The sequence below is a fragment of the Onychostoma macrolepis genome, chromosome 02 (genome assembly GCF_012432095.1).
Source record: "Onychostoma macrolepis isolate SWU-2019 chromosome 02, ASM1243209v1, whole genome shotgun sequence".
NCBI classification, from domain to species: Eukaryota; Metazoa; Chordata; class Actinopteri; order Cypriniformes; family Cyprinidae; genus Onychostoma; species Onychostoma macrolepis.
The window spans coordinates 13,008,789-13,034,733 of record NC_081156.1 but is presented as its reverse complement, the minus strand read 5'-3'; the positions used below and the strand labels follow the sequence as shown (position 1 = coordinate 13,034,733).

The 25,945-nt window shown below is 37.3% G+C and overlaps 1 protein-coding gene across 2 annotated transcripts in view; it reads right to left on the bottom strand.

Moving 5' to 3' along the window:
• Positions 1–24,328, bottom strand: part of clcn2a (chloride channel, voltage-sensitive 2a) — a 68,063-nt gene extending 43,735 nt beyond the window's left edge. The window contains exons 1-2 of one of the 2 annotated variants that reach the window (XM_058749505.1): positions 24,115–24,328; positions 2,169–2,322 (exon numbers count right to left, since the gene is read on the bottom strand). In XM_058749505.1, the coding sequence (XP_058605488.1) occupies positions 2,169–2,322; positions 24,115–24,165 (205 nt within the window). In that variant the 5' untranslated portion in view covers positions 24,166–24,328. The remainder of the gene's footprint in view (positions 1–2,168; positions 2,323–24,114) is intronic. The other variant, XM_058749512.1, reaches the window with a different exon arrangement.
• Between the last annotated feature and the right edge of the window lie 1,617 nt (positions 24,329–25,945).

Below are 25,945 nucleotides of genomic sequence, written 5' to 3'. Positions count from 1 at the left end.
GCTCAGTATCTGTGAACGTTAAACCCCGCCTACTTTGATTTGATTGGCCATCTCAGTCATTTATACATTGACGAGCGATGTTAGAGGATTTGATCTGAAGCGCCTAGTATGTGTAGCGGTCGCGTGCGCATCCTGGCGCAGGATAATTCTCACACTTTAATAGTATTTTTAGCTCCTAACAGGCTATGTGACTACTAGACGTTATTACATTAAAATGTACGTCAGTATGCAGTTTTCCCTATTGCTCACGTGCCAGCGATTATCCCTCTGCAGTGGCACGTGTGCTAGGTTGCCGACCTCTGGTCTAGCAAGAGTATATGCGCTTTAAAAAACACTCCCGTTATAATCAGTGAAGCTATCTACACTGTATTATAAACAAATCTCTTATACATACATTGCACGTACATCTGCACTTTGTTGTTTATGATGAGAGAATTTGCGAGAGCAGAATTCAGGCAGCGCATGCATGCAATGGACAGCAAATCTCTGGTGTTTCAGCAATGGCTCATCTGAACGCCTCTGATTGGCCATTGCATCATAAACTCAACAGAATCATGTGTGATGGTTATAACGTGCAACTAGAGCTGCATGATTAATCGTTAAAATATTGCGATCTCGATTCAAACACCCACGCGATCTCATTTCTAAATAACAACGATTCACCCGTGTTTATTATACCTTTGAAAAAATCATACTGGAACATTAAAATCTGTTTTGCCGCTGACACAGAGAGAGCAGTTATCATGTTTAGGTAAGAAACAGCTTCACAAACAGTCTTACAATCATTCATATTATCACAGAAATACAGGGATAAACGTTTATAGTGTGGATATAAACACTGATGTCTATGGTAGCGATCAAAATAGAGCAAATCACCTTGTGAAAGTAACTGCCGCTTCAAATAACGTTAGTCTTGATTACAGTGTTTCTCCACTAGATGGCGACAAGTGACTGTTATAAAATGTATTTGTCATTGAATCATTCATTCAAGAGATTCATTCAAAAATGCTGATTCATCCAGTAATGAAACAAGTATTCATGAGTGAGTCACTGAATGCTTCATTCAAACCACTTTTTCACAATTTTAATAGTAAAAATTGGTTTATTCTTTTTTTTAATAAAGTGACAACAACAACAACAGTGTGCAGATCTTTTATCTATTATTTGATGTACCTTTTGATCTTGCACCTGGCCAAGACATTTTTGGATGTGCATGCTCTGACCCTTCTTTTACGAGCAATTAATATTTTGTCACAAATTATTTTTTGTTCAGAATCGTGATCTCTATTTGAGACAAAAAATTGTGAATTCTCCATTTATCCAGAATCGTGCAGCTCTACGTGCAACACTGTAAAAACGCACAAAAAGAAATATGATAGAACAAATAAGCCATAATATTAATTAGATAGCATTACTAGCCTGATAATGATAATAATAATAATAATAATCGTCATCATCTTGCTTTCGTCAAAGGCATCAGTCACAGGCGATATCTCTGACTATCGTCGATACACGGTTCTATCATCTATCGGCACAACCCTAATAAGTTTTAAAATTTCTTAAATTCTATTAACATAATCTTAATTGAAATGCAAAAACTCCCACTAATTATAAAGAATTATAATAAAGAATTATTAAAACTTTAAACTTAAATCATAGTTTTAGTTTACAGAAGTACTAGAGGTATATCAGCTTAGATAGGAAGGCCTCTGAAAATTGTTTTGGACAAAGGGGGGCTTTGAACTCCAAAAGTTTAATAAGCACTGTGTTAGATAGAGATGAATGTACAACTGTTCCAATCCTGCAGGAAAAGCATGAATCTTCATGTGAAGTTCTACTGCAACTGATTCCATGTGGGCCTGAACAAGACTGTAGATGCATCAGCCTTACTCCGCCCGAGTAAAGCTCAGATCTTGAGTCAAATCCCTCCCCCTTATCTCCAGCATCGGTCTCACCTAATCCCCAATTCCAGCATGTTCTCACTAACTCTTTTGCCTCCTGCCCTTTGCGACCCTTTTCCTCTTTCGATCCCAGCAGCCATTCATCCTTGTGGATTTTCTCTGCTTTCCTAGCTTTGCTCTGTAGCCACTGCTGCAAATAGCAAGCTATGACGTTAGCAGACCAGCCAGCAAACAGTTGGCGCACACGTATGTATGCAACACACCCACCTTGACACTTGGCACACGGGTTCTTCTCATACTCCAGCAGTTCTGGAGCCTGGCCGCGCACACTGGTGGTCCTCCGCAGCGCTCCATCCTCACGCAGACGAGCTGCCTCCTCTTTGGCATAGGCCCCCAACTCCTGTGTATAGCGTCCATACATCTGAAAGTGAGAACGAAGATTTTACCTGGGAAGGAAATGAAGGGAAACCAAGCCGAGAAGTGCTTCACTAAAATAATGTGCAATTTAACAGGCTGTTCAGAAGCCCATCAAATAAATGAAGGTAGTCTCTCAAGAGGTTCCTGGCCCGGAGTACGATTCCTGAAACATTAAGCTACCATGCTTCACTGCAATGGTGCTATTTGTGATATTTACATTTAAAGAAATAGTTCTCACAAAAATGAAAATTTACTGAAAATGTACTCAGGCCATCAAAGATATCGCTGAGTTTGTTTCCTGATCAGAAAAGATTTGGAGAAATTTAGCATTACATCACTTGTTTACTAATGGATCTTGTGCAGTGAATGGGTGCCGTCAGAAAGCCCAAACAGCTGATAAAAACATCACAATAATTAACAAGTAGGTAATCTGCATGACTCCACTCCATCAAATAATGTGAAAAAGAATCTGTCATTAAGGCATTTTAATTTTAAACTATTGCTTCTGGCCAAATACGAGTTCATAATCCATAATAATGACTCCACCAGTGAAAAAGTCCATCCCCTGTTGTCATCTTACATCAAAACACACCAAAATATTTGTTTAAAACTGCTTAATCTGCACATATTTCTCTCCTGATTCAGACGATATCATTTTTTCACTTGAGAAAGCAATATTATGGATAGAGGACTTTTTTTTTTTTTTGCTGGAAGCGACAGTTTGAGGTTAAAATGGTCTTAATGATCAATTAATTACTAACAGTTTTTTGTTGTGTGGAATACCATTATGGTTTTATCAGCTATTTGGACTCTCATTCTGATGGCACCCATTCACTGCAGATGAGCTTTTGCTGAACATTTCTCAAAATCTGTTCCAATGAAGATGGCCTGAGGGTGAGTAAATTCTTGTGAAATATTCCTTTAAGCATTCACATTTTACCTAATTGGACCATGGGAATTATTCAGTCACTCTCATTCCTCTGGGAAAAGTCCACCCGAGATGTGATTTGAGCTCCTGTCTATACAAGACTTACAAGAACACAGAGTTATGAATTGTTTATGTTGTTGTCTCAAGCACATGTTCTTCAATCCTTTATGGAGGGCTGTAACTTCTATAGTTCCTGTGAGCATTTTTGTGATGTCTTTTATTAAGGCTCTGTCTGCCTAGACCAGGGGTGTCCAAACTCGTTCCTGCAGAGTTTAGCTCCAACCCTTATTAAACACACCTGAACAAGCTAATCAAGGTTTTACTAGGCATAATAGAAACTTCCAGGCAGGTGTGCTGAGGCAACTTGGAGCTAAACTCTGCAGGACAACGGCCCTCCAGGACTGAGTTTGAACACCTTGACAAACAATTTGCTGAAAAAAGTTCTGAGCAGATTCACAGTTCTTACACATTTTTCCCACATACTTTACTTTTCTTCAAGGTATGCTTTGGAAATTTCCTACGTACTTGCCCTAAGTGCAATTTTATATGTACCTTGACTCAGTTGGGCTTTGAAAGTGCCTTTGCCCTGCTGACGTAATGTTTCCTTAGAACTGCACAGAGATGCTCCCACACAGACCCAGGTGTGTTTTATTTTGAATTCATGCACCTCATACCTCAGATGCTGATACACAGATTCCCGTTAAATCATGGTGCAATTTCTGTGTGGTCCCATTGGTTAGATCAGTAATAATTTAGCTGTTAAAGCAAGTCACTAAATACTTGTACATTCAATTATTATTATTAATAATAATAATAATAATAATAATAATAAACCTTTTTAATATGTGTGCCTTCAACTATGGGCACATGGGTACCAGGGGTTAAGTTTTATTTATTTATTTATTTTAAAATTCAAATTTTTGTTATAAAAAAGTCAGATTAAAGCGGAAACTTTACTGTACATGCTCAAGAAAGACTATGCTGTAACTTATTCAGCATATTAGATTGTTATGCCAGTAGGTGGCGACAAATGTCTTGTCTTGCCAGTGGCTACGTTTACATGGACATCAGTAATCTAATTATTTGCCTTATTCTGAATAAGACAATATTATGATTAAGGTGTTTACATTAGTTGCTTTTAGAATATTTGCTTTCATGTTCCCGTTTTACACGTTATAGTATGATTAATGATTATTTTACATGATTAATGGCACAAGTCATAATGTCCCCACGCGACACCATCCAACATACCCTCCAGAATTTCATGTATCAGCATACAGTTACTCTTCGTTATGGTGCCATATACAGTTTTGGGTGTTTCATTTTTAATTTTACAAAATATTCAAGTGCAATTAATTATTCGTCATGCTATACATGCAAACAGACAACGGCGTTGTTGAAGCCATGCTCTTTTATTTGTCGTCAAACGGCTGACCGTGTGTGTGTCCAGTTGCAAAATGCGGCGAAAAGTCCTACACGATGGTAATAATGTGATTAAGGTGTGTACATATCTATACTGCACTTCGATAATGAGACTAAAATAGGAATACTCCACGTCTTGATTCAGTTTGTGTTTACTTCGAGTATGACTTTAGCCAGATTAAGGTAATCAAAAGTCTCTTTTTACATGGTAGATTCTTAATCAGAGTATTGTTTTAATTGTGTCTAAGAGTGACTCAGCTACTCAACTGATTTGTTCAAAGACAATTCATTCAGCAACGAAGCAAGTGATGCGAGTGAGTCATTGAATCATTTACTTAACCATTTATTTTAAAAACATGAATTCATTCAGGAATGATGCACCACTACAGTAATTCTGCTTGTGTTATATTCCTAATTATAGGCCTAATTATAGTAGTACTTACAGTTTTATACTATGTTCTGCCTGCTTTGTCATCTGCAGTGCTTCAGGGATGAATAACACATTCTATCATGCAAGTATAAAGTCTTTTACTTTTTTTATTTTCAAAAAAATCAAATTCCTTTTTCTTTTTTTGATTTTCAAATACCTTGGAAAGTTTCAATCAAACGTTATCATACGATTCATCTCTGTGCCGGTTGGTTTGGGTCAAAGAAAAAAGGATCCTGGAAAAGAGTGCATGTGTTCTTCACTATATCTGTCATTTTCAAGAAGACAACGAACTAGAAAAGATTAATTGTATAGCTTTTTCTAAGCATCTGGATAGGATGTGCATTTCTATTCTCCCAGGGCTCTACACATTAAAGCTAACAGTGTCAGAAACAGTGCTGGTGTTACAAAGAGATACAGGACCACAATACACTATCGGAATTTAAACTACTTTCACATTTTGCTGCATTGAGCTGATATACGTTAATGTCAAACAGTAGTTTATAAGAGCACGGTTTGCTCGTTGAATGATATTCAATACAAGTTCAGTTCCAAAACTATTTTTGAAACTAAAACAAAGAAACACACTAAACATCAGCATTTTCCAACCACCCTGGTGCCAATGAATATTTCATTATTCAATAAAGTAGTTACAGATTATTGCACACAGACCCATGAGACCACAGCAAACTGAAATCTATACTTTTATTCTCAGACTGCCCAGCACAAGTTTTCTGAGGCGATCTTGAGAATGTGATTTAAACGAGCAGTGAAACTTCATTCTTCTCCTCTGAACCCAAATGGCTAGTAATTTGATAAAGATGCTATATTGTTTTTGTGTTGCTATACATCGGCAAAAGGTAAATAAAGATATAATGAGCAGATATGTCCCTGTTTACTCCACAAACCATCAGTCTGGAAACTGGATAAACAAATAATCAATTTAAAGTAAAAAAAAAAGAAAGAAAAGGTGTCTGTTTATGGTTTTCAGACAAATTGAGGACACTGCAAAACAATTCAAAGAGACAGAGATATAAATTTACAGAAGGCCGGCGGATACTGATACTTAGAGAGGCATCTGTAATTATGTTTTTAAGCCATAGCACTGCTTTATGCATCACCTCAGTCTGGGATTCAAAGGCAGACAAACACTTTATCAAGTTTATCAAAGCAGGAGATGAAGTAATGATGAAAAACTGAGCAATTTATTGGATATTAGCTGCATCATTGTCAAAGCTTAGTCTGAATTAATTTGACTAGAGGCACATTCAATACGTGTTATTGTGACTGACAAAATCAATGTATGACCTGGAAGATCTTGAAATAGAGACAATGCCTAGATTGTACAACATAAATATCAACATTATGAGTGAATTTTTACGAGTTTAAATATTTCTTAACACCCATTAAAACTGTCTCTTGCATTATTTTTACTAAAATATATTTTTTTCCACTAAGACAATATTATTAAGCAGTTTCTCATTGCATATTTGTTACAAACAGTGTAGGGCATTGCGTCAATCACAGTATCTCTGTTTCTCAAACGAAACTGCATTTGTCACAAAAAAAAACAACAACAAGACACACTGTGAATTAGTCTTATGGTAATTTTTGTGACTTAATGTGGGGAAAATCTGACATATGTGTCTCCACATGGAGCACTGGAGAACAAAAAGAGCCAAAAAAAAAACCTCTACCACTTTTAAAACTGTTAGAAAACATACTTTAGTAAGATGATCTGAATCACTATGGTTTGTAATGTGCATATCCCATTAGTGATAGTGAGATTCTTCTGACTATAGCTATAGCTTGCCAAACCCAGTTTACTTCTCATTTGGTGCGTTTCAAAAAAATGACTCTAAGTCTAACAGATTATTGGAGTATGTTTTACAAGAAAATACATGTTCAGTTTTTGTACTTCAAAATTTCAAGCATAATTCAATGTGTTACTTGCAGTTTCTTTGTAATTATTAGTAAAATTTGTGAAAATTGTCTCAAAGTAAATCCTACACCAATTTATATTCAGTGTGTTTAGCGAGGTTTCATTTTGGACCCAGACTGGTGATCTGATTAAACTGTCAATCAATTTTACAATTTTCTTTTACACCAGAATTTGGGGAGTCAGTTCTATCAGCAAATCAATTGCAAATTTGCAATACTGCTTTGAACAACTTTGTATCCCCCAGCTGAATTTCTATTTCATTACGTCCAACTGTATCATGCTGACACGATTTTGTCCTCTGATATGAAAAAAATCCTCATGTGTGGGTGACGTAAGGGGGTATTTTGAGCCCTTCCCACCCATTGTAACCCTGTCCTCTGCCTTTCCCTATTCCTTTCTTCTCCCATCCCTCGTTCTTACAGTCAGCTGCTCCCACACAGGCACATGCCCACGGCACTAAAGATGGAGAGACAGGGATATTGGCAGGTCCGTTGTGTAGCGCCACAATCCCTCTCTCCCACTCCCTCCTCCTGTTTCTCCCTCTCTCTCTGTTCTATAAACACACGGCGCTCTGATCTGAGGAGCTCAGCCGCCAGCGGCACATTGAGATGAGCATCACGATTCCAGCAGACTCTCTCTTCGCTCGCATGAGCAGGTGCAGCTCATAGAGAGAAAGCAAAGCAGCCCAACGCGGATTGATCCGCACCCTCCTCTTCCTCCTCTGCTCCGTCTGCCTCGTTTCACACAACCTTTGCACTCCTTTGTCACTCATTCAAAACATCTACCCACCTGAAGCCGTCGCCTGACAAGCGATGCCTAATTGCACCAAGTCATCGTCTTCATCGGCTTGGCACCCGTCCCTCTCGGACAGCTTGATATATTAGTCTGGCCCAATTAAACTGCCCCATCATTTACTAACAGAGTGACATTTAACCTTAGCAACACAAGCTGTCACATTCAGTGACCTGCTGTGGCCAATCAAATCGCACGGCCAAAATGTGACGCTCGTAGGTGAGCCCCTGACCTCTCCCAGAAATTCGGAATAGAGTTTAGGTGACGAGCTGTGAAAAACAAGGTTTACCCAACAGATGCTGCCTCATCACATCAAGCTCAACCCTGCTAACACTTCAGAGCACGCTCAATCGATACAATAAGCCTCTAAAGTGTTCCCCTTCAGTATCCTAGCGGTCAAACAGAGCTGCAGCATATTGACCAAGAAGGGCGCTGCACACGCCTTCACCCCTGTCACTGAGCAGTTATTGGTCAAACGGCGTACATTTATCTATTCTTCACACAGCTGGTACTAGAAATCTGGTCTGTTCAGTAACTGTCGTAAGGGTTAAAGATGTGAAGATCTTGTTTTTTTGCCCTAGTGTCCCTTTGGCACATAAAATCAGCATGTGATTAGAATGTACAGTGTGTCACGTTATCAACTGCAAACTATCAGGGCAGTGCCCAAGCCCATTATAGATCAACTAACATTGTTATTAAGGTGTTTAAACTACAAAATAGATTTACTTACAAGTGTTGATAATCACAATACCTGGTATTATACAATATAGTGAGAAAGTTTGTGAAAACTTTGCATAAAAAGGAAAAATGAAATAAAACAACCAGTCATACTGCACTATTGTTGTTGTGATGCATCATGTGACAAGCTTGAAATAAAGTGGTAAATGGTAAATAACTGTCAGCTTTAAGAACTCATGCCGAGGGTTCAGCTAGAATATTTGAAACTTATGCGTGAAAGGTTTAATTGATTTAAAAAAAATGACATTAATAATGCTATTTAGGGGTGGGCGATCTACTGGTAGACACAATTAATCGGTAGAAATTTGTCAGCCGGTAGAGAATTTTGACTATCGCGGCTACACGTTCAGGTGACATTGCTGTGCTAAGTAGTCATGAAACTTATTGTTTTCACGCATTTTTAAGCATTGAGGTTTAAAAACCTTAAAAAGTGGTGTTAAGCCTTTGAAACGCAATCAGCAGCGAAAGAGAACTCATTTTGCTATATGTGTGCGCTGTCTGAGAGGTTGTTTCTGAGGGCTGTCAGAGAGGCGTGAGCACGTGAAGACCATGCTAATAGAGCACGTATTGAACGGAGTTATTTTTGTCGCTATATAGGACCTGAACCATTAAATATACACACTTGTATGTGTCAAAATGCCCGTCTTTGCAAGTATCCTCGTAAACACAGTAATTTAGTTCTTAAAGGGGACCTATTATGCAAAAATCACTTAAGGTGTTTGAACACAATGCTTGAAAACCACCAGCCTATAACGGTAAAAATCCACCCACTCATTTTTTTATAATAATAAAAATAAATTATAAACAGTCTCTCTGAACAAGCAATTCAAGATTTCTCCCTACGATGTCACAAATCCCACCCATTTGTAACACTCTCTGCCCTAGTATAGACACAACCCTGAGTGAGAAGCAACAGTCCACCATTACTGTTTTCTTGCTGTAACTGCTTGTCAGCGCCAAAGAATCATTACAAGTGTTGTGTTTTGGGATGCACACATGAACATTGGAGTTTCTTCATAGACTAAAGTCCTATATGTTTGTGTCAATCATTTCACGCCGGACTGCCTCACAAATGATGGTCAGTTCAACGCTGGATTTTCACAAAGTTTGATTCTGAAAGAGGGATCAATACCAGTGTTGGGAAGTAACTAGTTACATGTAACGGAATTACGTAATTTAATTACAAAATAAAAGTAAGTGTAATCAGTTACAGTTACTGAAAAAAAAAGTAATTAAATTACTTATGAAATTGTTAAGGATTACAAAGGGGGTTACATCTGATTTATTTATTTTTATTTTTTTCACGCATACTCCCACATACAGATTTAATTGATTTCTTTCATAAATTGCAGCGAGTGCTCTAAAATATGAAACAAAATGTGTTTCAGGAGTTTATACTTATTCGATAACTGTTTTATTTCCTATATGGGTTCATGCATATGCTTTATTATTAAGATTAACTGTTTTTTTCAAAGCCATTGTTTGATTCCAGTGTTTCCTGTAATTTTGTCTGATTTTGTGGCGGCTGTGCATCAAAGGGGACATCGGATGCCCATTTTCCACAAGTTGGTATGATTCTTTAGGGTCTTCTTGAAATGGTCTCTGTGATCGTGAAAAACAACACCCTTTTTACCATGTCAAAAACAGCCCTGTTCACAGCGACTCGTTTCGGTGCATACCTCTTTACATGCTAATGAGCTCTGCTCACCCCACCCCTCTCTTCCCTAGAAGAGCAAAGGTGATTCACAAATAATTATAAAAAAATATACATAAAGTGTGAGACTTACTTCTTCTGGAGGTGCAGCTGGATCACGAACAATGGGTACTTTCCATCCTTGAGTTTTAACTTTTTAACAAAACCTGCCTTGAATTGTCCCTCATTCAGAAAGCAGTCTGGAGTAAACTGATTTGCGCAGACAAAAATGAATTTAGGTGTATTTGTTGGTGCATTACCATCAAAATCAAAAAGATAATCCACTGCGTCCTCAGTGGCTCTGATGTCGGGAGAAAATTAGGACTCTTATATTCTTCTACATCGGACTTACATTCTTCTACATTAACAACAAAACACTTGCATTGCTTACAAGACGTTGTTGTCGCTACAGCTGCTCGAGCGGGGATAAAATGACAGACTTCGTGCAACTGGCTGAGGGCGGAAATATGCTAATACAGGACTAGGGATGTAACGGTATGAAAATGTTTTATCACGATTATAGTGACCAAAATTATCACGGTTATCATTATTATCACGGTATTGTTAAAATGTGCTGGAGATGATCAAAAAGTACAGACACATAAATCACTTTACCAAGTTTTATATTTAAAAATCAACAAATGACAAATAAAATAACTTTTTGTTTGCATAATCGCTAAAACAATAACATTACCAATGATGTTCAGATTTTAAATGACAATTAGACTGACAACAGTTTAATAGCATGTTCAAATATCTAATGTAAATGTTAATAAAAAGGTAAACCTCACATTTCAGCCTTTAAATAAAGAAAAAGGGTTAAGTCAAAATGATAATTGATTAATAAATGATTAGGCCTATATATATTTTATCTGCTCCATAAATAATTCTAGATAACTTATCTGGATTGTTTAAATGTGTAGAATCCACATAAGCTTGTTTTTCATCAACCAGCTTGTTTTTCAAGAACACTTCCTTTAGGTATTATGCCAAAATGCCATCGAATCATTTCTGAAGACAGTCAGAACCTTCAAAGGGACATTCATATAATTAATTAATTCATATATTCATTTGTATAATTCCCTTAGCACTCTTTTAAAACCTCTCAGATTTTCTGCCCTATTTTCACTCAAAACGAAACTACTCTGTGTGCTGTGCACGCGTGAGACTGTTACTTAAAACTGTGCTTTATGCTAGACAGTATTTATTTATCGTGAGTTGTTCAAATCGCGGTAATCGAATACGGTTTTAATGATAATTAAAATATGAAACAATAATACTAACCGTGGGGAATTTTATCATGATTTATCATCAAACCGGTAATTGTTACATCCCTATACGGGGCAGTACGTCAGCAGTCGTGGGTGGGGCCTGAGCAATATGACATCATATTGCTCAGAAAATCAAAATGGCTTGATAACCGTTTAGGTTTTTGGGGGATTAAAAAAAAGAGAGAATGAATTTTATCATTGTAGGGTGGCTGTGTCCACACACTGCTAAGACACATTTATATGCAAATGAAGATATTTTGCATCCAATGTGTCCTTTTAAATTTAAATATTATAATCTTAATTCTAGTGATGAAGGATTTCGAAAGTCTGACAGTAACTAGTGTTCAGTACTACTGTAAGGTTAACCCTGCCTGGTTTACATGCTTGAAAATGATTAACAGTTGAAAACATAAAAAATTTAGAAAAGTAATCAAAAAGTAAAATGTAATCAGTTACATTACTTTAATAAAGTAGGGTAACTTGTAATCTGTAACCTATTATATTTTCAAAGTAACCTTCCCAACACTGATCAATACTAAAGCTTCGTGCGCGAACGTCAGCTCCAGACAAAAGTGAGTATCACACATCATATTTTGTTTTCCAAATTGCCTTTGTGAAAGAGCTTCTTGGCACTCTGTAAGGATAATGGATAAAGCTACCATTGTCTCTGCCTGTTTTCACTGATGCTGCCTTCACATGCTACCAGAATGATCGTAAATAGGAATGTGGTAGTTAAAAATTGCATATCAAAGCAACATATAAGGCTCAACACCGCTACTGAGAGTTTCTGACATTTTCAGTGCATGAGATTGTCATGTTTTGTTGCTACCAGTTTGCCGGAGCATGAACTCTTGAAGCTCTGCCCTCTTCTGAAAAGAGGGCCGGGAGCACCAGCTCTTTTGCATTTAAAGGGACAAACACAAATACAGCGTGTTTTTATACATTTGATTACTTTATGCAATGTATGTAGCATTTCTTATTTATTTGTTCTACTGAAGTAGTTTTTTTTTTTTCTATTGCTTGTAATTAGTTTCTTATTCTTATTTAAACGCTGACTGCTTACTTGTCTTCAGTGAGCTTGAGTTTTTTTATTTTTTTTTATTTAGGCTAGCAGTTGTTTTTTTGTGATATTTACACTGGTGACAATAATTATGACATTTCAAATGGTATTAAAAATGTTAATAAAGACTAATAGATATATAAAGATATACTAAAGACCTTATTTAAAGCAAAACTATACTGTGATGTATATTGTTACCGTGAAATAAAATTACTCATATTGTGATATACAATTTTGGTCATATCGCCCACCCCTAATGTTATTCATTTTGATAACTGGCAAAAATAAATAAAGTAAGTAAACATTTGCCTAAATCATGTGATGGGACCAACTAGTGGTCTGCAATTCCATTAAACTACCATGGGATGTGACGCAAAGAGTTTGGTATGGAGCAATTTGGGGAGCTCCTGTGAAACATAAATACTGAAATATAAAATAAAAGCTACTGAAAAGTATTTTATCTTATTTGTGTTATTTGTCTGTTGAGCAACAAAAATAAACAGGCACAGCATTGGATATTTCGCACAGTTTTTTTGATTGTGGGTGGCAGTGACGGAAAGTGTGACAAATGTGACAAAGTAAGGTTTGAGGAGTTGTGTATTGGGGAAACTGGAAAAAACAGTCGATGGCACCGGAATGAGACAGAATCTTACAGAAGAGGGTCTGTGTAGACCTCTACCTGACCTTATGTCACATCAAGGCTAGTTCATATAGTCCCAAAAAACGGACAGAAAAAAATGTTTTTTACTTGATGGTTACACCACATGACATTTTAGAGGCATTCAATTCAACTTTTTACTACAAAGAGTAGGTTTCTTAAAAACTTATAACATGTTTTTTAATTTTTCCTCATTATCAAGGAGACTCTAATATGTCATTGACCTGTTCATTTATTGGTACACAGCTAGCAAGTATTTTAATCTAAAAGACCTGCAGACACAAAATCTAAAGGAGGGTTTCAGGTGGATATGAGTGGCCTGTGGCAAAGATCTCTCTAAAGGGTTTTGGAGTGTAAATGGAGCCTTTTACCACTTCTGCCTCAGAGCCTTTAGCCAGCCATCTGAGAGCATCAAGTGCCCTGTCCTGTGTCGCTAAAGCAGGTGCGGTGCTCCACTGCAGGTTAAATGGAACATTATCGTCACCGCAATTAAAGATTGCATACTGCAGGAATTTTGCTGTCCTTCATGACTGCTCCCTGTCTGACTGTGCAATATGACCCCATTGAGATCTTGTGTGATGCCCACAGCAGACTGCGTGACATCTTTTGTCAACTGTACGATGTGCATCTTAGCTAAGACTTTGGTTATGATTGACAGCCATGACTGGGCGTTTTACAGTCCCCATCACATTCTGACATCCTTATTGACACACAAAATTGAAATGGGCTGCTCAAACAAAAGCAAGCTGTTTTTTGTATTTTATTTAAAGTGTCTGGAGTCTGTGGCTAGGCTAAAGATGATGTCATCACACCAGACACCAGAGATAATTTTAATAGTATGAAAATAACTTAAGGGCTACAAGACATTTGTGTTAAGCCTTTCATATAGACGATTTTCAACTGAATGTCTGTCTCCTTCTCTCTCTGTCTCTTTTGGTCTCTATCCAGACACACACACATACAGCGTCATCAATTGCTGTGCTCCAGTTGGTTCTTCATTAGACGGGTGTCATAAGAGCAGTCACACTGGAGCAATGTGGCCCACATATTTTGACATTACCAGAACTCAGTAAGAGAAGATTCATCGCAAAAGCAGTTAATCGGTCATCATTGAGCATGTCACATTTAAAGACGGCAGATTCTCCATTACAGCTTGCTTGTTTTTTTACAATCTCCAAATCTTCTCCATAAGCAAAAACATGGCAAAAATTCTGGAATGTGTCTTTGGAATAGCCAACTGTATAGTCAACATGGGAAACAATTATCAAGCACATAAAGAAATTAAAAGAACCAAAAAAAAAAGAGAAAGAAAACAACTTTTTCTTAGTATTTGCATTTGTCTTGTTTTCCAGTAAAATGCATCTAAACATCCTTTAAGGGATGCATTACCTTAAGAAGCAAAATTGAGTAAAATAATAAGATTTCAGATATCTTTCAAGTACTTCACTAAATTTGGCAATTATTTATGCTTAAAACCAAGAAAAAGAAAAACATTTTGCCAATGCGATAAGAAAAATACATTAGATTTTTTTAACCTTTGTTTGTTTAACTGTCATGATTATGGACTTTGTTTTCCGTTTCCTGTTCTCCTGTCCAGTTTAGTTCCTTTGACTTTGACTTAGTTCACACTGCAGGTCTTAATGCTCAGATCGGATTTTTTGCTGAAATCGGATTTTTTTGCGCTGTTGTTCACATTGTCATTTAAATGCGACAGCCATCAGTCTCATGTAGGGTTGCCACCCGTCCCTTAAAATACGGAATCGTCCCGTATTTAAAGGTAAAATGATGCGTCCCGTTATCTAATCAATACGGGACGCGATTTGTCCCATATTTTACAAAGGCCAACACATTTTAACAAATAAATAAGTATTTTGCACTGTTTATGATACTAATAGCAATTATAGTGAAATCAGTCTCATAAGAAGTACTATTAGAGAAGCTCATTTGTGCGTGATTGCATTTTGGCGTCTTTGTTTCCATAGCGACGGAGTCTCCAGAACGCATGCTGTTAAAGCCCTTTCACACGAGCGCTGCGTGCGCTAAACATGCGCTGTTTACAACATCTAGAGCTCACATCCGCCCTTTAAACACAAGACTCTCCATATGTAGGGCTGAATGGGAAAGTTATCAATGGTCTGTCCTGTATCTAATGATGAACGCACAATTTGCAGAGAAGCATTTGCTCACGGTGGACTGTCTGACTTAAAGGGACAGTTCACCCTAAAATGATTTTTATTTATTTATTTATTTATTTTTTATCATTTACACACACTCAAGTTGTTCCAAACCTGTAATAATTTATTTCTTCCATTGAACATAAAAGAAGATTCTTTGAAGAATGTGGGTAACCTAAAAGTTTCTGGTACCCAATGACTGATAGTATATTTTCTCTACTTTGGAAGTTACTGAGGACCAGCAGCTGTTTAGTTACCCACATTCTTCAAAGTATCTTCTTTTGTGTTCAACAGAAGAAACAACTTTTTGCAGGTTTATAAAGACCTGGGTAAATTATGACAGAATTTTCATTTTTGGGTGAATCATATAGCATTGAAGTGACAGACACATTGTATAGGCCTATTGTTTTATTAAAATTTGGATAGTGTGTTAATATAATATTCCATACATTATCAGAGCTTGGTAGACATAATTATTATATTTTTAAACATGATTAGACAGATGAATTAATAGGTTAGAATTAATGTTAGACCCTATTTATTAATTTACCATTTATATTAATCACAAATATATACATAATAAATATACATATACATACTACAACAATTTGGCATTTTAAAAAAAGTTTAAAAATGCTACATTATGTAGATAAAAAATGTGACAAATAATTACATAATAATGTAGTCCTTATTTAAGTAAATAAAATAAATAAATAATAAAAATGCATCCCATCCAGGAAACAGCTGCAGAACTGTCAAAAAAGACCAATAATAATAATTAATAATTATAAATAATCCAATTTAAAATAGCAATATTAATGTGTTCTGTTGCAAGTTTACATACTTGAGCATGTTTTCTCATGGTTTATTGGTAATTATTTGGGTCCTTGGTTTTTAAAAAAAAAAATTTGGGGTGGGGGGGGGCGTGAATGGGTGTCCCTTATTTTGCCTTGCTAAAGGTGGCAAGCCTAGTCTCATGTGTGAACCGTATACGGCCCTGAAGTGACCCGCATGCACAGAAGAAGACGTGACGTCAGACGCAGCGCACAGTGTTTGCAGAAATAAAAATGGATGCTGCTCGTGTTAGCATGTGTTTAGCAATTTTTAAGTTAATGTGCAATCAGAGCCTAAATAACGAAGTGATAAGAAGAAGAATATTAACACTAGAACCGCCATGGGGTAAATTTGACCCGTGGCTGTTTTTCAAATGTACATAACAGATTTTCAACAAAACATTCAAGTCTCCCAGTCATTGACTTTTACTAAAATTATGTAATTTACAACCCAATATTGTTAAAAATTATTTAAAATTTACCCGCTATATAATGCATGTATTTTCGCGCTGTCATTATCATGCCGCTTATGTTTTAACATTGTACATTTCTAGGCATCGCCTTTCACTCACTGATTTAGCCGTTATCAGTTTCATAAATAGAGTCAAAATGGCTAAAAGGAGGCGATTTTTGGAAGGTAGGTATTAGAAAGACTAAATGCCATGAGTGATGGAGAGTCTGATGGTAAGTTATGGGTCCTGGGTTGGCTCAGCATCTGACGGCTCATCTGACAGTGATCCAGACATCATATTTAGATGTTTTAGCCTAACGTTACTCATAATTGGTCAAACTTTGGTTTTATTATTTCATTTTTGTCTTGCCATATCGTTTATTGTTCGCTATGTACGGTGCTGCTATTTATTCTACTCTGGTCGTTTCCTGAAGAAAAAAAAATCCGATCTACGATCTTTTTTTTTTTGGATCACCCGAAGTTTATTGTTGTTGTTCTCTTATTCAAATTATAAATTATGTAACTAAACAAATTAATTATTGGGCCTAGGTGAAGCTGTGCGCTTGAATTTGTCATAGCATCATCCTATGCAGTGTGGAGAAATATTATTGCTCCTTATTGTCTATTGGCTATTTTAGTAATTTAAATAACATGGGTTATCCTAATATATTGATTAATGACATTGTATTATAATATTACGCCACCCAAATATTTACTACCTTCTAATTTTCGTTGTCAGTGCAGGCTTTTTTTTTTTTTAGCTTACTGACCATTATGGATTAGTGTAGGCTGCATTAAAAAGTCTTAAACTTAAAACAACAGGGTAAAAACATAGTTGACGACTAAATCATTTCATGACTCTAGACACTTCTTTGTGAAGACAGTGGCATAATACAGTGAAATAATATGTTCTTTAGCCATATAAAAACAGTTGCCATGTGTGCGGGTAATATTTACCCGCTGGCGCTTTTAGGTATACAGCGACCTCTGGCGGTTCAAGTGTTAAGAAGGAGAGCACGATTTCCTCCAGCGCAGAATTGTGACGTCTGTCGCATTTCAATGATGTAAAAATCGCATGAAATGCGACATGGCCGTTCAGACTGAAGTCGCACTGCAAAACATCGGATATGTATACGATTTAGGACCACATATGAAAGTGGCCTGGGCCTGATTTGGAAAAAATCTGATTTGAGCTGTTCAGACTGTCATAAGAAAATCAGATATGGGTCACATTTGGGCAAAAAAGTCAGATTTGGGCCACTTTAGCCTGCAGTGTGAACTAAGCCCTATTCCTGTGTTTCCTTGATTATGTTATTCAGTTCACCTGTGTTCAGTTAATTAAGTCATTAGTTCCTCTCTTGAATTTGTCTAAATACTCCTCGTAGTCACTGGTTATTAATGTGGATATGCTTTTGCTTTGTTGTGTTGGATTGTTCCTGGATTTTCTATGTATTGTGTCCCTGTGGATTTATTGAAGACTGTGTATTGGATTACCCCTGCGTTGTGTGCTTGAACTTTGCTTAAGCAACCGTGATATTAACCTTGGTGTTGTTATCACCATGCTCTACCAGGCTACAAGAACATAGTTCACAAAAACTGATTGTGAAGATCAAAAACAAATGTTGATGCCATGAAAATGTTTTGTCACATGTTCACGAAAAACACTCATATTAGCGCCAATGTACACTTTAAAAGTCTGGGCCCGTATTCATGAAAAATCTTAGCGCTAAGAGTTGCTCCTAGTAACAAAATAGAAATGTGGGTGTTTCCCCTTGAAATTAAAGAAAAGATCCTAGTAAAGAAAAAAGTAATTCAGAAAGCATCTTAACCCTTAAAAGAGGTCTTAAGGTCCAAAATTGTTAGGAGTACGGACGAGGACTTTTAAGAGGCTTAAGAGTTTCTTCAGCAGTGGAGAAAATGGACGAAACATGAAGAGAGAGAAGAAATGTGTTGCATACAATGCATGACAGTGAGTTAATAAGACGCTACACATTAGATGGTGCAGGGATCATGTTTGTGACCGATCTTATTAGAGACATGCTAACATCTCAGACACCGCACAGAAATGCCATAGCGCCAGAAATGGAAGTAATCACTACATTGACATATTTAGCAACTGGAAAAATGCAACTATGCAGCAGTGATGATCTGGGTCTGTCACAACCTTCTATAAGCAAAGTGATCACACAAACAATTACAGCATAGAATCTTATTGTGTCACTGTTCATTTCCTATAAAATATGTATGTCAGCATGGTGAATAAAAAATAAGAATATATATATATAGTGTGTGTGTGTGAGAGAGAGAGAGAGAGAGAGAGAGAGAGAGAGAGAGTACGGTAAAACAGGAAAAAATACGCCTGTAATTTCAAAGTGAAGGCTTTTAGTAGACCCTACTCTTAAAAGCGCTCTTTTATTTCCTTCTTGGACAACCAACCAATCACTTCAAAAGACCGTGTCATAGCTAGCAATGGGGTCAGCCCCGCCTCCCCACTGAGATAAAAGTTTTTGCCTTTTCCTTGCTCAGAGTTGCTCTCAGGTTGGTCCTGAATCACTTTTAAGCTAAGACTCTTAGTTAGAAATTTTTAAGCTAAATTAGGAGCTCTCTGAGAGGATTCTTCGAATCTTTAAGAATACGGCCCAGGTATCTAGTGTTTTTGAAATAAGTCTGCATTTATTTAATCAAATATACAGTAGAAACAATAATACTGACAAGTATACTATCGTTATAGTAACTGTTTTTAAAAAAAAAATTGTAATCCATATTTTTTTATATTTTAATATAATATATTAAAATGCAATTTATTCCTGTGATGGCAAAGCTGAATTTTCAGCAGCCATTACTCCAGTCTTCAGTGTCACATGATCTTTCAGAAATGATGATATGTTGAAAACAGTTGTGCTGCTTAATATTTTTTCAGGAATCTGTGATCATTAAAAAGTTCAAAAGAACAGCAATTATTTGAATCTTTAGTGAAATGATGACTTTACTCTTACTTTTTTCAACTGAATGGGTCCTTGGTGAATAAAACTATCAATTTCTTAAAAAAAAAAAAAAAAACACTTACTGAACCCAAACGTTGTGAAAAGTATAGTGTAAATACAGCTCTATTTTTAGTTTGTAGTGATAACAAGGTGGAAACCTTTCTCAAGATCTTACCATAAACTAAAGCGTGCCTCAGCTCTTGGCTATAAAAATCTAATTTTGCATATATTCTTGGGTGTTATCAAGCCTTTTTGTGCAAATTCTTTCTCCTAGTCAGGCCATTTGATGCCGCATCTCAGCAAGCAAGCTTATTAAGTTATTGCACAAGTTTTAGCTCATCCATGTCAGATCATCTTCAATATATATAATGGGAAAAGTAGGGGAAAAGATGTATTGGATTAGCATTTAACACAGCCAGAAGATGCATGAAAACAACCTCTGTCAGCAACCACAGCTCCTCCTGTTTTCCAAAACATCCCTTCTAAGAAAAAAAAAAAAAAAGAATCAAGGCATTGATCCCATTACACTAATGACTCCTCTGCAATCCAGCGCACCTGGAATGGGCCAATTTGACATTGAGCCAGAATGAAGAATATTAAAGAATTGTGTAATATTTTTACTTGAGGTGTTGTATTAAATTATAGTGGTTCAGGGCCAAATGGTGTTTCAGATGCTTGGATGGAGATCATGCGACTAAAAGCTGATATGAGATTAAACTGCCTTCTTTAATCCATTTTGCAATCAGGTTGATATGGCTGTCATTAGAAGCTGTTGCTTGCCTGCTTAAGGTTATTCATCGCTTCATTTGCGAAAAAAAAAAAAAATCATAAATGGGGTAGTCAAATCATCTTGGTAAGTGATGAATGGCATATCTATTCGGCATATTATTTATCCAAGAGCGTATGAACACTGCTGATCAATTTACGTGCATGCATGACCAAACCGCAGGCAGTACGACTGGCTGCTAAAGACTTCCCACCATAACCTCTCTCTTGCCCATGGTTTGTGGGTAAAGTGTGAGGTCATTAGCATCTTCCTGCTGTAGTGACTGCACTGTTAAGATCCCCTAACGGTGCTAAAAGCGTAATCACATGTCTTTGACTGCATGCACCATGCTGGAGATGTGTGGGAAGGCTGATGTCACACCGTAGGACCTGTATCCTCTGCACATCTACAGTCTTTGATGTCATCAGTGGCCAAAATCCTACTCCCCTTGATGGAGGACATTGGAAAGCTGTCTAAAACATCTGTTCTTGTATATCCTCAATTCAGAAACTGAACACTGAACACACTGAAAGGTCAAAACCAAGGGTCATATATCTTCGCTGCTAAAGGCGGGGTTTAAAGGGAAAGTTCATACAAAAATGAAAGGCATCATTTACTCAAATACTTGTCAAACCAGCTTATTTTAATTCCACGGAACACAAAAGGAGATGTTAGATCAAGTTTCAAAATAATAATAATCATATCAAAAGAATCAATCAAATAGTTGAAATTAATTAAATTTCAAGTTTATCATTTCAAGTTGCATTTTTCAAACTTGCCATTTCACAATTAAATTCTGTTTGCTATTAAAAGTACACTATGTAACTGTGTATTCTCTACTGACATCTGTGACACTGACATCTGAAGTTGAAAATTGATTTAAATTAAGGAACATAGATTTCTTTTTTGAAAGAACTTTCTCATGCCAAGGCTGCATTTCTTTGATCAAAAACACACTAAAAACAGTAATATTATGAAAAATTACTGCAATTTAAAATATTTTATTTTTGAATATTTACCATTTTCTATTTAATATGTAATTCATTCCTTTGATGGCAAGGCTGAATTTTCAGGAGACACATCATCTTCATTCTTCAGTCTCACATCATCATTCAGAAATCATTCTAATATACTTATTTGATGGTGTTAAAAATTTTATTATGTGTGTGTGAAAACTGCAGTACATTTTTTGATGAATGGACAGTTCAAAAGAACAAAATTTACTTAAAATTGTAATGTTTTGTACCATTACTGTCACTTTTGATAAATTAATTTCTTTTTTAAAAAAAAGAAAAGAAAAAGAATGTACTGAACCCAAACTTTTCAATAACAGAGTAAAGTCAAACGCGCTGGAAAGCCTCTTTTATGTGCTTTTTTATCCCCTCCAATTTATCCATTTGGCATTCACCAACTACTTTCTTTGCATGGAAATAAACATCTCACAGACCTCTTCACAAAAGAAAAAAGTAATATGGAATGACAAGAGGGTGAGTAAATAATGACAAAATGTATTTGTCATCACTTGTCACTTCTGGATGCACTATTCCTTTAATTGCCACTGCTCTTGTAGTCCTGACTAATGTCTTCTCTGACTCAACCAGTTTCACCAGCACACTCAATCCCTATTTTACTCAATCCATCTTTTGGCAGTGCCATCAATTTATCCATCCTCTCAAACAAGTAAACAGCCACTGGTGCGATTTTCCATGGAAATACAGTGCACCTGCTTTCCGCCACTGACACCTGTCTGTAATCTCTACTCAGCTCTTATCCAGCTCTCATATGTAAACCCCTGCTAGGGCTGCGGCATTTCAGCTAGAGATGGCAGACGGATTTTTGATGGATTGAATGCTGCCAATGATCAGACAGGGTGATAGCAGAGACTCTTCACCAGTCCATGCAGTTGGTGCAGAGTGACAAAGACGACTGATGTGTGCTAACGCTAGAAGGAAAGTGTCCTCAGGCGTGCTATTTTTGCCGAAAGCTTGAGGGAAACACATCTGACCTGGCTCTCTTGAAGAAGCATAAATGTAAGTTTCATGGTTCTCTTCCTTCTTCCAAACAATATAGAAAAATCTTCCAAAGGTACTGCCAGCCAGTGCAGATGAGAAGCTTGAGAGAAACAGATTCATTGAAAGGAGCGGGGGGAAAATTGCAAATAGTGTGGGCATGCACAATCGTGAGCTGCAAGATACAAAAGGCCACTGAAGAGCAGACTAACTGCACTTGTGATGCCCTTACTTGCAAGACCATTTGAAAGGTCCTTTGAGAAGATAATATCGCCAGTGCAATCACATGAGTTTCAGTGCAAACACAAATCACTGAGCAAGGCCAGATTTCTTAAAACTGACAGTACTGAGTGCCATATTTGAGCATTTAGACTTGGAAAACGTGAGTCACAAAAGCATAAGCATTGCGATATCCCTAGAGAAATTCAATTAATAGACAACAAAATACAGAGAGTGAGCTTGTGCACATACTGAAAGAAAAACAAACATGGCATGGAAAAACACACATCACAGACTAATCCTCCTTTGGCCAAATTTGTCCAGACAGACTCGTGCCTGGCAGTGCAGCGAAGCACATCGTGAGGACAGTAAATGATAAAGACATCAATCAGAACGAGGCGCAACCCCTAGTCAAAGGGAAAGGTGTTGAGAGAGGGAATGAAACCATGAGTCTCCAGCCACCATTTTGTATAGCGCTGTATTGATCCTCTCACTGATAAGGAAAGCAGGGCCGGAAAAAAAATGTCCCAGTTTCATTCATCACACACATAGACGCAGAGGAACACATCGTCTGGCCCTGCAGGGAGAAAGGCTGCTCAGAAATAGCCTGAACTCAAAAAGACAAGATACGAACGCAACACATGGATCCGAGTGCGGCCACTTCACGCCTACCTTCATTATGCAAACGCATTTGTCATAACAGTGCAAAAAAACTTGCTCAGATAGATGGATGTTAGTGGGAGGGGTGAAGCAGGGGATTTTGGCGCAGAACGAAGAGACTGTACCCCATACCGACCGTTTGAACGTGTCCTTCTCCAGTTCTCCTTCTCTTCATATCTGCCTGAATATAGAGATATCCCTGTCGAGTGCTCCTGGGTACAGCTGTCAATCACCATGTGACAGAAATGGGGGGGAAACTGGTGCATGAGTCAATTAATATTCAGAGTGGATCTACATTTAGTCCACAAGTGCAAAAGCAGAAGTAGGAGGGGCACAAGAGGGATGAAACAGGGATGAAGAGGGGACTTTGATGATGCCCTTAAACTTGAAATGTGGATGAACTCATAATGCAAATGATGCCGTTAGTTATGCCTCAAATGTTATTGTGGACTAGACAGACTTGAATTACCTCCTATATCAACAAACAAATTACTTAATTAGTTGGAAATGGCTCAGAAGTTCGTTACAAATGCCAGCAACACACACAAATGAAATATCAACCTTCTTTTACACTCCTGGCCTACAATAATTACATTCTCGCTATCCAACTTGTGTCTGTCTTGTCGTCTACTTAACCATTCTAAGGGTGATTTCGTTCATATCTAAAATAAACCAACAGCTCAGTCATACTATGCATAAAGCAGCTGGTTTCGCGATAAAAAATAAATAAAATTCCGAATCACGCTGACCAGCACTATAGCCTACTCACCAGAGTTTGTTGATACTGAAGCACGCGCTGAGGGGCTCGGTCTCGCGCCATAACCGCAAATGCAGCGGGAATTAAATATTTAAAAGCTATATGGTATTCCCAAAAGCCACGAGATCACCTGTGCATCACCGGGACGCAATTTAACAAGCAGCATGAACTGAGTAACAGGTCCTTCTCCGCAGAAAACAGCCCAGCAGCCTATCCAGCTGTCGAATGAACTCTTCTCTCTTCCCGCGCGCGTACTGCAATATATGCCATAATAACGTGCTGGAAACCCGCTTTGTGTGGGAAGACAGGGGTTACACTTCATACCTGTTGACTCGATTGTCAAAAATCAATAGATGTATTTTCTACTGCTGTGTGAGTAATCGCTATTTTGCACTACAGTGAACTCAAGCACTTAACACGTAGATTACGCATGCCTGTTTTATGACTAAGTTTTAATGACCCGAGGCAGGAACAGATATGTTTTCAGTCTATCATGCAAAGATTTGTTATTTACAATGAGAGAAACCCTTTAATGGATGCTCAAAGAGCTGAATTATTTTCTATTGAAATTAGTATGCACCTGTTACCCTTCTAAATGAACTGATATAGAATGACACAGAACATCTTTACTTTGAAAGCCTGTGGAGAGCCAATGGGCAGTTTATTGCACGGCTCATTAATATTATGCTTACTGTAAATACTAAATATAGATGCAAACTTGAAATGCATATAGGATGCATTGGCCTACGAGCACCAACAGCTCAAAGGCTTCGTGGGAATGTAAGACAGAATTCCTTGGAGAGAGAGAAAGAAACCAATAGGTTGTTAAACAGATTTCCCTACAGAGACAGAGACTGGTAGGCTGCTTTTGGGCTCAGTAACAGGTCTACTGCCAGCTCAGGGAACAGCAGGGGCACAGGCTGGGATGAAATATGAATGCATCACTGTGAATTCTGACAGTTTTCTTGCAACACTGCAGTGTTTTTGTGTATATGTGTTCAAGCTCTCTTTCTCCTCCATGCATGCTCATGCATACAGACCTAACTTAAAAACCCTGTCCTTATACATAGTGATAGAAACAACATGTCTTTGTGTTTGCAGCTGTCATCAAACATATCATTTCAAAGTCATGTCTGGTAATACTGCTATTGCTAATGTCAATGGTTAAAAGTTTTTCACAGACACTGCTCCTTAAAGGTATAGTGCACCCAAAAAGTAACAGTTCTGTCATTATTTAATCACTGTAATGTTGTTCTGAATCTTCTTCTGTGGAACACAGAAGATATTTTTAAACAAAACTGAACAAAACAAAAAGCTTTTTTGTCCATACCATGAAACTCAATGTGGTCCAATGTTGTTTAAACCACTACTTCTTCAAAATATCTTCTTTTGTGTTTCACAGAAGGAAATAAATTTTCATTTTTGAATGGACATAATATCTTTAAGATTCGTAGTAAATAAACAGACCTTATTTCTTTGTGTCTTTATACATCAGACTGCACTGTGCAAACTATCTTCACTTAACTAATGTTTGTCCACAAAGGCTACACACGTCACGTGGTGTGGACAGGTGAGCATCCCTACCCATTGTGCATTCCTTTGAATTGGGTGTTCCAACGCCCTCAGCGCTAACACACTGACCCAATTTGATGCATCTTCCACAAAACTTTCTGAATGTTCTTTTAATGAATTGTGGAAGCCCGAAAGAGTTCAAAAGAACATCTTGTTCATTGACTATTTAAATATGGGTCTGGGTGAGAAAATGAGACGTCGATCCGTAGTGGGGGTGTGAAACAAGGGTCGATATTAGATTACAAGTATTGCCATCCCAGACAGGAATAAA